A 12,461-nucleotide genomic window follows, 5' to 3' on the forward strand; every position below is an offset into this window, starting at 1 on the left:
GAAAATTTACAGGGTGATTCCATAATTTTTTCCTCAGAATTGAGTGATTCCATAATTTTTCCCCTATGCTTGGTTAAAAAAAGTAACCATTACTGACTACCACATTTTTCGTTCTTGATTTCTTTTAGTGTTTCTTAAAGCCAGAAGGATGCCATTTGAAATGACTTTAGTTTTGTGCCATGTCTGTGATCTGCTTTTTTTCTACAAAATTAAACAACTGAATGAACATCCTCCAAGGCCGGTGATTCCATAATTTTTGCCAGGGGTTGTAAATATGATCAAAATTACAGACCTCTCCATTCTTCGTAGTTTGGAAAACTTGCAAAATCGTCCGTGTATCAAATACTTATTTTCCCCACTGTACTTTATAGGGGTAACAATGTCAGTGTAAGTGCAGTCAAAGGTTGGGGTAATAAATTATGAATCTACTTACCGCAATTGCTCTCTCCATCACCGACATAACGTCGTAACCAGTTCTCCATCCAAAATGGATAGCAAATGCAGGATTTCGTTATTGGGTCACAGTGTCCATGGCCCGAACATTTTATAAGGCACACTAAAGAGTAAAACTAGTTTAGCATATATGCAAATAATATCAATGACAGTTTTTACAGTGATTTAGATAATTGCATGCTGTAATATATGATCAGTAGTGATGAGCGAGTGTGCTCATTACTCGAGTTTTCCGAGCATGCTCGGGTGGTCTCCGAGTATTTTGGGCGTGCTCGGAGATTATGTTTGAGTCACCGCAGATTATGTTTGCAGCTGCTAGATAGCCTGAACAAATTTGGGGGTTGCCTGTTTGTTAGGGAATCCTCACATGTATTCAGGCTGTCTAGCAGCTGCAAATCATGCAGCTGCGGGGACACAAAGATAATCTATGAGCACGCCCAAGATACTCAGAGAACACGTGAGCATGCTCGGAAAACCCGAGTACCGAACACACTCGCTCATCACTAATGATCAGCTTATAAAGTGAAACTTACCAGCACTGTCCACTCTGAGAACTTTGTACAGAAGAAAATCCGCTTTTTCCTTTAGAAGCTGTTTCTGTAGTGTATGTGCAATGTCAGCTGACTTTCTTATTTTAACGGGATGACCACTCTGGACATAGAAGAGAATCACAGTGCTGTGCATGGAGACAAATATGGAGCTCATCATACAAAAGATAAGAAATGACATTAATGCTACACAAAGGAACAGTCATAAAAAGCAGCATAAATGCGCCTTACTGATACTACAACACTGAACGTTGAAACAAGAAGTTAATTAAAATTTAGTGATTCTACAAAGCCTTCGATATATCGCACCCTCAAAATTTGGGTTTAAAGGGACCCATCACTTGCTGTAAACAAGTATTGTTGCTAAAACTGGTCTGATTCTAACATTGTTTTTTTTTGTTTCTGCTCTTCTCTTCATTCCTGAGTTATGAACCTCTCTTCCATGTATTTAAATCTAGTCTAATTGTCAAGTGGGTGTGACCATTAAGAAGACTACTACAGTGAAAAATTAGTGAAAAATTGAGGACCATGAACAGTTGGCTGAACAGACTAAATGTATATACAGGGAAGAAAAGTGTTATGATCAGGTGGCCTTGGAGCAGCATGAAAACTTTCACTGGAGTAGGTGGTAACTATACTGACCGCAAACCCTGATCTTAACAGCGCAACTAGAAGTAGCCGTGGGGTGTGCCTAACAAAACCTAGACACCTCGACACAGCCGGAGGACTAAATACCCCTATAGATGGAAATAGGAATTCTACCTTGCCTCAGAGCAGAACCCCAAAGGATAGGCAGCCCCCCACAAATATTGACTGTGAGTAGTAGAGGAAAAGACACACACAGGCAGGAAACAGGATTTAGCAAATGAGGCCACACTAGCTAAACAGGAAAAGATAGGACAGGATACTAAGCGGTCAGTATTAAAAATCCTTCCAAAAATATCCACAGCAGAAAATACAAAAACTCCACCATCTAACTAAAGATGTGGAGCATATATCTGCAACTCCAGAGAATCCAACAAGACTGAGAAAACACTGACACAGTCTAAGCTGGACAAGAGAAAAACAAATGAATAGCACAGAATATAAGCACACTGCATGTGTGCCACAGAAAAAGAAACAGACACTTATCATTGCTGAATTGGCAGCTAAGAAGGAGAAGCCAGAAAGTGATCCAACACTTCACAAGAAACATTGACAACTGGCAAGGACTAAAGAATCCTGCACACCTAAATATCCCAGTCAGAACTGCAATAAGCAGATACACCTGGCCAGGACTGCGACTCAGAGACAACTGCATTCCCACCTACAACCACTGGAGGGAACCCAAAAGCAGAATTCACAACATAAAAGGTCATATTTCAGGAACAGAAACAAAATAAAAACCACTACAAAAACAGGAAATGGGAATTAATGGCAAGTGACAGGTACTCTTTAAAGTTTTTATTTCTGCATGTCATTGAAATCCCTTGGTCGATATCAGCATCTACCCTTGTACACATACACTTTAAAATATGAATCATGGACAGATAAGAAATGTATTGAACTGATTATAAATGTCTATTGAATGCAATTGATTATGCAATTTATGGACCTTGGGGCTAATTCATCAAAGCTTTTATGCCAGAAAACAGGCGGAAATGATTTGAAAAGTCACATGCGTGTCTTAATGATTTTGGCACATCGTACTCCAGCAAGCCCTTCATTAAGAGTGGTGTGCACAACACCAACCTTCATAAATCGGCCCCATTTAACTCCGTTTTGTAATAACTAGCAGTCTAAATGTTGACATTATAATCCCTAAAACATCACAGTGATAAACGTATAAATTAGAAACCACAGTGGTAACCTGCCTATTATCTTAGTATACATGTGTGTTCTCTTACTGGCTGGGAATCATATTTAATAAGATTAATTATGGTAAAATACCTTAAGTCTGAATGTGCTTGTATCTTCTGAACCTTGACCTCAGAATCCAGGACATTGAGGAGGACAGCCAGCTGTCTCACCAAGGTGTCTTTCTGTTGTTCGCTTAGCTGATTGACTACCACTTCTAAGATCAGCTCAACTAAATTTCCTTTCCGTGGGTCTTTAAAAAGGGTAAGAAAAATCATCAAAGATTGTAGAGAAAAAGTAATAATTATAGCAATGCAAATATCTACTACATAATAGGAAAATCAGACACATTTCTGAGCATGCGCACATTCATACATACTCTACATACATGCATATATTATTTTTAAAGAGGACAATAAAGAACAGAAATTGTTGGAAAGCCTGATTATACTCCAGTTTCCAAGCTTAGGAGGATTTGGAACTGGATTTCAACAGTTAAGCCGTGCCAGAAATATATGTGGAAGTCAACAGTTTATCCATGCCGGAAATTTATGTGCTAGTCAACAGTTAAGCCATGCCGGAAATATATGTGGAAGTCAACAGTTAAGCCATGCTGGAAATTTATGTGGAAGTCAACAGTTAAGCCATGCTGGAAATTTATGTGGAAGTAAACAGTTAATCCATGCCGGAAATTTATGTGCAAGTCAACAGTTAAGCAATGCCGGAAATATATGTGGAAGTCAACAGTTTATCCATGCCGGAAATTTATGTGGAAGTCAACAGTTTATCCATGCCGGAAATTTATGTGGAAGTCAACAGTTAAGCCATGCTGGAAATATATGTGGAAGTCAACAGTTTATCCATGCCGGAAATTTATGTGGAAGTCAACAGTTAAGCCATGCTGGAAATATATGTGGAAGTCAACAGTTTATCCATGCCGGAAATTTATGTGGAAGTAAACAGTTAAGCCATGCCGGAAATATATGTGCGAGTCAACAGTTAAGCCATGACGGAAATTTATGTGGAAGTCAACAGTTAAGCCATGCCGGAAATATATGTGCGAGTCAACAGTTAAGCCATGACGGAAATTTATGTGGAAGTCAACAGTTAAGCCATGCTGGAAATATATGTGGAAGTCAACAGTTAAGCCATGCCAGAAATATATGTGGAAGTCAACAGTTAAGCCATGCCGGAAATTTATGTGGAAGTCAAGTGCAAAAGTCGACAGGTACGGTACTTAATTTGTATGGGCAGCATCAGACTATTTATCCTGTATTGCTCTTGAGTTACAGATTGTGCTGTATACCCCCACACTGCTATAGCACATAACTGAACAGTTCATGGTGAAAATATGACATTTCTCAGAATACAAATCACCATGACATAATTGTTGGAAGGAGTGAGCCAACATGAAATGATGGGAGATTTCAGCTCAGACACCAACAGCTCTAAAAGCATCTCTGTTCTATTTCCTCAGGACAAAATAATAATTGTATGAAGTTACTCAATACTTTCTTTTCTTTTACTATTTTCCTCATGAATTCCATGTGATCCCATCAGAAAAACCTCTGTGGGTCACCATGTAAAATCAGAGGCACATGGAGGCTCAGTTCATGGACTTTATTATTGCTCTGCTCTACAGCCATTGGCAAAAAAACCTCCTCGGACTGGACTATTATGTGTCATTGTAACACTGGACAGCTCTTTGAACACACCACTAAGGTCAACGGGACGATTTGAGAAAGTGACTGTGCATTGCCTTGGATGTTATAATATGATTTTTTCTTTATATTATTCCAGCCTGACAAGATTTATCATTAAATTGACGACATAGTGTAATTGTTGTTCCAGGTAACGTTTTGAAATGAGCTTACGTGTGTACATAAGGAATAACCCTATCTGACCTTCATATTTTCCTCTAATTTTTTTCAGTTCTCTCATGGCTAGTTGGTGAAGACTAGCTGCCAGCATGTGTTGTATACACAGTAAACATAAAGAGAAGGATTCCTGCGCTTCTTTCTCTAGAGTACACAGAGAGAAGCAGCAGCATGGAAGAAATTATAGAGCAGTACTGAGCAGTGTGGCCGTGAATGCAGCTCTGAAATTAAAGGAAACCTGTCATATGTAAAAAAAAAAAAAAAAAACACATGAGAGCCCAGGGACGGCGAGTGCCGACCTGACACCGCTGGAACAGAGCCGGCAAGGAAGGTGACAATAAGATTTTTTAATTTTATCGGGGCCAAATATTTAGATCAAGACATGTTTATCCTAGTAGTGGAGAACCCCTTTAAGTTTCTTTCTCTTGGCAGCGTTCAGGCTTTAGTCAAGGCTGAGTGTATAGAGAGTGGCAGCTGTAACCACACCCCCAGGTTTGACTGTCAGCATGCTCAGCATTAGGACCTGCTGTCAGTCAGTGCCGGGGGCGCGGGTACAGCCGTCGCTTTCTATACACAAAGCGGTAACTGAACCCATGCCAATGCCACCCCTGAGACTAAATTCCGAACTATATGGGGATAATAAAGTTTACTTCCTCGAAGCAACGAAGCTCCAAGTTAACCCCATATCTGCAGGTTACTAGCATTTTTTTCATGTGACAGGTTTCCTTTAAATACATTTTCTAGAAGCAGCAGCTCGAACTGGATGTGTCTGCTTTGCACTTCACTTTGTTGAGTGCTCTTCTTCCTCTGCCCCTTTCAAAAAAGTTCAGCAAGAGCTATAAACTGACATGCTACTCTGCTGGCAGTCTGTCTTGTTTTAACCAAACAGAATTTAAACTGTGTTTTAGAGTGGATGGTGAGTTTAGGAAGAAGGAGAAAGAGAAAGATGCGGCTCATAAATGGAGAAGAAAAGCTAATGTCTCTGATAACATATCACATTTAAGGCTTCTTTCACACTAGCGTCGGGCCCGGCCCGTCGCAGTGCGTCGGGCCGAGGTTACCGACGCTAGCGTTGCCTCCGCCGCACAACGGGTGCAGCGGATGCTGCTTTTCAGCGCATCCGCTGCCCCATTGTGAGGTGCGGGGAGGTGGGGGAGGAGTTCCGGCCGCGCATGCGCGGTCGGAAAAGACGGTCCGTCGGCTGCAAAAAATGTTACATGGAACGTTTTTTGCGGCCGACGGTTGGCCGAAAAACGGCGCAACCGTCGCGCGACGGTTGCGACGTGTGGCAATCCGTCGCAATGCGTCGCGTAATGTTAGTCAATGGAGAAAAAACGCATCCTGCAAACACTTTTGCAGGATGCGTTTTTTCTGCAAAACGACGCATTGTGACGGATTGCAGTTAACGCTAGTGTGAAAGTAGCCTAACTTGTCTTTTTGTTCCTGACATTTTTGTTCATCACAATGATTATCTGCATTGTAGATTGCGAGCCCTCGCGGGCAGGGTCCTCTCTCCTCCTGTACCAGTTAGGACCTGTATTATTTAAGATTATTGTACTTGTTTTTATGTATTCCCCTCCTCACATGTAAAGCGCCATGGAATAAATGGCGCTATAATAATAAATAATAATAATAATAATAATCTGCATGTGCTCCATATTCTACATCTGACATCTACTTGTGTTTTAAACTTTCATACCAGGACGCACTTCCACTGTTGCTGTGTCAATATCTGAATCTCCTTTGGCATCTGTGACCTTCAAATGAAAGATATATATTCCTTCTACTAGATTGGTGAGATGAAGAACTGGTTCATTCTCCGATGAGTCCAGCACATCCTGGCAAAATGAAAATATGTATGTGATTAACATGTATAGGAGCGAACTGAAGAGGGGAACAGAAAAAGACTATTAACATCAGATCCAACAAATTATATACCATTTATTATATCGAACTGTATGGTTCGTAACCTTGACTGAAAAAAATGTATATCCTATAGTAAATGTCTCCCCCCCCCCCCCCAAAAAAAAAAAAAGTGGTGTACACAAGTTACCCACAGAGGTTTAGATTATAACCTGAGTTTTAGATCAATGTAGAATTAAAGGGAACCTATCAGTAGGATCAACCTTCCTAAGCCGTCTATATAGACACACAGGTCACAGGAAGATCAACACAATTATACTCATTTATCTGCTATCCAATGACTTTTTCCAGAGAAATCCACGTTGTTCTTAATATGTAAATGAGCTGTTAATATCTATGGGTCAGACATAGATCTCCCTGAGAAGCTGCCTCCAGAGCTTAACCCCATACTCAACCTTATATGTATAGGTTTGCTCTGGCGCGGAGCCTGCAACTTTTCCGGCACATGTCAGCTGATTTCATCAGCTGACATGTGTCCCTAACAGCCACGGGTGTTAAAATATTAAATGCCGCTGTCAATCTCTGACAGCGACATTTAACATGCTTGTGCCGGAAGCATGTCACTAATCCCGACCATCAGCGCCCATGTCAAATAACCGCGGGTCGCCGATGAGTTCGAATGAAAACCCAGGGTCTGCAGGAGAACCCTGTGATTGTCATTGCCGGATCACTCATAGCAAGTGATCATTTCTGCTATGTAGAGCAGGGCTGAAGCCCTGTTCTATGTAGCACAAGTGATCGGAAGATCACAGCTTCTAGTCTCTCATGGAGACTATTGAACCAAATGTAAAGTAAAAAAAAAATGAAGAAAAAGCAGAAGTCCAGCGCGGGTGATGTCCATAAAAAATACCTTTTATTCCATATTCGTTAAAAGCACATAATTATCATGATTAATGATTTTAATGCACTTTAAGCCTGTGACTGTCACTGGTATGAATCACCCGTTTTTGTGTCTATGGATATGAAGATGGACTTTGGATTTATGTGCTTTTAACGAATATGGAATAAAAGGTATTTTTTATGGACATCACCCGCGCTGGACTTCTGCTTTTTCTTCAGGCTACTTGCTGCACTGCATGATCCGTGCGCTGGGCCTGAGAGGAGGTGAGCTGATCTTCGTTGCTTTTTCTTTTCCAAAAAAAAAAATGGCTTTAAAAATATTTAAAAAATTTAAAAAAATGTAAAAGTTCAAATCACCCCTATGGGCCCCATTCAAAATAAAATAAACAAAAAAATGCATATTTGGTATCACCGAGTTCAGAATCGCCCGATCTATCAATATATAAAAAGAATTAATTTGAATGGTAAACGGCGTAAAGATAAAAAAAAATCAAAACGCCAGAATTACGTTTTCTTTGTCACAGCAACATTGCATTAAAATGCAACAACGGGTGATCAAAAGATTGTATCTACACCAAAATAGTATCCCTAAAAACGTCAGCTCGGCATGCAAAAAACAAGCCCTCACCCAACCTGTGATCACAAAAAATGGAGATGCTACGGGTCTCGGAAAGTAGATCCTTTTTTTTCTTTTTCTTTTTTTTTTAAATTTGGGATTTTTTTTCACCATTTAAATAAAAAAGAACCTAGACATGTTTGGTGTCTACGAACTCATAATGACCTGGAAAATCTTATTGGCAGGTCAATTTTAGCATTTATTGAACATGGTAAAACAAAAAACAATTGAAGAATTGCACTTTTTTTGTAATGTAACCGCACTTTGAATTTTTTTCTCGTTTTCCAGTACACTATATGGCAAAACCAATAGAGTCAATCAAGGGCACAACGCAAAAAAAAAACAAGCCCTCTCAAGGCCATATTGACAGGAAAATAAAAAAGTTATGGCTCTGGGAAGAAGGGGAGCAAAAAACAGTGAGTCATGTAGATCAGGAGAGCAGACTGTCAGTCATTACATGTCTCACACTGGTAATTGCCCCCTTTCATTTAAAATATGCTCTGGATGCAGATTCTTGGGTAATTCTGTGTCCAGCCCATAGATCTTAACAGCTTATTTACATGTTAAGAAAAATGTGGATTTCTCTGGAATAAGACCTCAGATAGCTGAAATCAAGGTATCATTGATTTCAACTTTCTATGACCTACATGCCCATGTAGATAGCTTGTATGGGCCCCCTTACCCATGAGCACCTTAGCAGCAGAACCATCTGCATTTGGTATGCCCACCTCTGGTCCTAAGAATAACCTGCAAAGGGCATAAATACCCCCAAGAGAGGTGTTGTAAGGTGAAAATTATGAGTCCCTCAGACTTCTCCTCATAGTATATCCTTAAGCAATATCTAATAGTTGCTGCCCCAAACATGACTTTGTAGGAAAACCAATATGGCAGAGATCAGCAGATCTGCCACTTAGTGCCACTGTCAGTGACCAACAGTGGACTCTACGTTAAGGGGTTATTTTTGTCAGCAAGGGGTAAGGATATTTTCATATAGAACTATATTTACCACCCTGTATAATTATTATATCACTGCTTTTATCATTCCTGGAATACTTTTATCACTTAATGTGAATTCTAAGATGCAAAAAGATGCAGAACAAAAGTTTTGGTGTCTACCCCGGCTGCTGGGCTCTGGCCATCTCTCGTCCACTTGTAAGATGTTATACCTTGGTCATCAACAGATTTTGATCCATCCAGTGAAATAGAACTATTAGGAAGCACAAGAACATGTGTCCAACCAGCATTAGCCTTTGGGGGGTTGTTCTTTCCTAAAATAAGAATATTTCTGTTATAAATGTAGAAATATAGCAAAAGACACACTCATATAATGATCATTTTATACAGATAGATCGCTCGGAGTGCCTAGGTCAGCACACAGTGTGGCACATATTAATAGTACTGTATGCTATAATGTAATTGTATGACAACTGGTGCAAATATCTGGTAGAAAGCCCTAACATAGGTGTTGTTGCTCTGTTTCATGTGCAGCTTCAGCTCTTTTTTAGAATATAATAAAACAAGTAAGACAAGAGTGAATATGATGCCAGCAAAGTACACAGTCCTTCTTCATCTTCTTCTACCCTATCTAACCAGGGATTAGATATCCCTACCTAATCTAACCAGGGATTCAAGCTTCAGGAGGCTAATTTGCATATTCCAGGTGCCTTCTGGGAGAAGCGAAGTCTCCCTAAGCTAGAAGATCGTTGGGTACAGCCGGGACCAGCTGCTTCGAAAGCATCACCAAACCAGGGATTCAAGCTTCAGGAAGCTAATTTGCATATTCCAGGTGCCTTCTGGGAGAAGCGAAGTCTCCCTAAGCTAGAAGATCGTTGGGTACAGCCGGGACCAGCTGCTTCGAAAGCATCACCAAACCAGGGATTCAAGCTTCAGGAGGCTAATTTGCATATTCCAGGTGCCTTCTGGGAGAAGCGAAGTCTCCCTAAGCTAGAAGATCGTTGGGTACAGCCGGGACCAGCTGCTTCGAAAGCATCACCAAACCAGGGATTCAAGCTTCAGGAGGCTAATTTGCATATTCCAGGTGCCTTCTGGGAGAAGCGAAGTCTCCCTAAGCTAGAAGATCGTTGGGTACAGCCGGGACCAGCTGCTTCGAAAGCATCACCAAACCGCGCGCCGTAAGGCGCGCGAATTTTTGCCTGTAGGACATTATTGCAAGAGAGCTTGGCTGAGTAGATTACACAAGAAGGAAAACACACAGCAAGTCAGCAGGATCTAGGAGCAACATGGCAGATGTGACAACCTACATGGTGAGCTGCAGCATGTGCTACATGTTCACAGATCGACCAGAAGAAGAATCCAATTTCACCTGTCAGAAGTGTAGACTAGTGGCCCTTTTAGAAGAAAAGGTGCGGGGTCTGGAAGAAAGAATAGCAACTTTGAAACTCATCAAAGAGAATGAAGACTTTCTAGACAGAACAGAAGCATCTCTACTGGTCACAGAAGGTGCAATAAGTGTCAGAGAACCTCCAAAAGCAGATGAGTGGAAGCATGTGACCAAAAGAAGCAAGAAGACCATGGAGAAATCACCAACCACACAACTGAAGAACCGATATCAAATCTTTGTAGAGGATGAAGATGGCACACCTAAGAATGAAGCAATACCAGCAAGCAAAAAAGAAAAGGGCACACAGCAACAAGTGACAGCAAAAAGTACAGCCAAGAAGCAACGAAGAGTGGTGGTGGTGGGAGACTCACTACTGAGAGGCACCGAAGCAGCCATCTGCAGACCGGACATAACTGCAAGAGAAGTATGCTGCCTTCCAGGTGCGATGATCAAGGATGTGACCGATAGGATACCAAAGCTCTTCAGCTCCAAGGACGTCCACCCATTTCTTCTGATACATGTTGGCACCAATGACACGGCAAGGAAGGACCTACCGACAATCTGCAAGGACTTTGAAGAGTTGGGGAAGAAAGTAAAGGAACTGGATGCACAGGTAGTTTTTTCTTCTATCCTTCCAGTAGACGGGCATGGCACCAGGAGATGGAACAGGATCCTTGATGCAAACAACTGGCTAAGACGATGGTGCAGACAACAAGGATTTGGATTCCTGGACCACGGTGTGAATTACTGGTATGATGGACTCCTCGCCAGAGACGGACTACACCTCAACAAACCTGGGAAACACACATTCGCCAGAAGACTCGCTACACTCATCAGGAGGGCGTTAAACTAGAAGAAGAGGGGACGGGAAGAAAAACATTAGACTCGAACAAAGACGACCCAGGAAAACATACTCAGAAGGGAGGTAAGAACATTTCTAAAACAATCCACAGTGAGGAGATTGGAACAAAACAAAATCCTCTAAACTGCATGCTCGCAAACGCCAGAAGCCTGACAAACAAGATGGAAGAACTAGAAGCAGAAATATCTACAGGTAACTTTGACATAGTGGGAATAACCGAGACATGGTTAGATGAAAGCTATGACTGGGCAGTTAACTTACAGGGTTACAGTCTGTTTAGAAAGGATCGTAAAAATCGGAGAGGAGGAGGGGTTTGTCTCTATGTAAAGTCTTGTCTAAAGTCCACTTTAAGGGAGGATATTAGCGAAGGGAATGAGGATGTCGAGTCCATATGGGTTGAAATTCATGGAGGGAAAAATGGTAACAAAATTCTCATTGGGGTCTGTTACAAACCCCCAAATATAACAGAAAGCATGGAAAGTCTACTTCTAAAGCAGATAGATGAAGCTGCAACCCATAATGAGGTCCTGGTTATGGGGGACTTTAACTACCCGGATATTAACTGGGAAACAGAAACCTGTGAAACCCATAAAGGCAACAGGTTTCTGCTAATAACCAAGAAAAATTATCTTTCACAATTGGTGCAGAATCCAACCAGAGGAGCAGCACTTTTAGACCTAATACTATCTAATAGACCTGACAGAATAACAAATCTGCAGGTGGTTGGGCATTTAGGAAATAGCGACCACAATATTGTGCAGTTTCACCTGTCTTTCACTAGGGGGACTTGTCAGGGAGTCACAAAAACATTGAACTTTAGGAAGGCAAAGTTTGAACAGCTTAGAGATGCCCTTAATCTGGTAGACTGGGACAATATCCTCAGAAATGAGAATACAGATAATAAATGGGAAATGTTTAAGAACATCCTAAATAGGCAGTGTAAGCGGTTTATACCTTGTGGGAATAAAAGGACTAGAAATAGGAAAAACCCAATGTGGCTAAACAAAGAAGTAAGACAGGCAATTAACAGTAAAAAGAAAGCATTTGCACTACTAAAGCAGGATGGCACCATTGAAGCTCTAAAAAACTATAGGGAGAAAAATACTTTATCTAAAAAACTAATTAAAGCTGCCAAAAAGGAAACAGAGAAGCACATTGCTAAGGA

The 12,461-nt window shown here is 41.0% G+C and overlaps 1 protein-coding gene across 3 annotated transcripts in view; it reads right to left on the reverse strand.

Annotated features, from left to right (window-relative positions):
- Nucleotides 1-12,461, reverse strand: part of KIAA0319 (KIAA0319 ortholog) — a 101,699-nt gene that overhangs the window by 25,688 nt on the left and 63,550 nt on the right. For all 3 annotated transcript variants that reach the window (XR_011314074.1, XM_069730881.1, XM_069730882.1), the window contains 5 exons: nt 9,210-9,361; nt 6,414-6,552; nt 2,931-3,090; nt 987-1,129; nt 434-556 (listed from right to left, as the gene is read on the reverse strand). Coding sequence is in view for 2 of the 3 variants with exons in the window: in XM_069730881.1 (XP_069586982.1) it covers nt 434-556; nt 987-1,129; nt 2,931-3,090; nt 6,414-6,552; nt 9,210-9,361 (717 nt within the window). In the remaining variant the exon portion in view is untranslated. The remainder of the gene's footprint in view (nt 1-433; nt 557-986; nt 1,130-2,930; nt 3,091-6,413; nt 6,553-9,209; nt 9,362-12,461) is intronic.

The sequence above is a fragment of the Ranitomeya imitator genome, chromosome 6 (assembly GCF_032444005.1).
Source record: "Ranitomeya imitator isolate aRanImi1 chromosome 6, aRanImi1.pri, whole genome shotgun sequence".
In the NCBI taxonomy this organism is placed as follows: domain Eukaryota; kingdom Metazoa; phylum Chordata; class Amphibia; order Anura; family Dendrobatidae; genus Ranitomeya; species Ranitomeya imitator.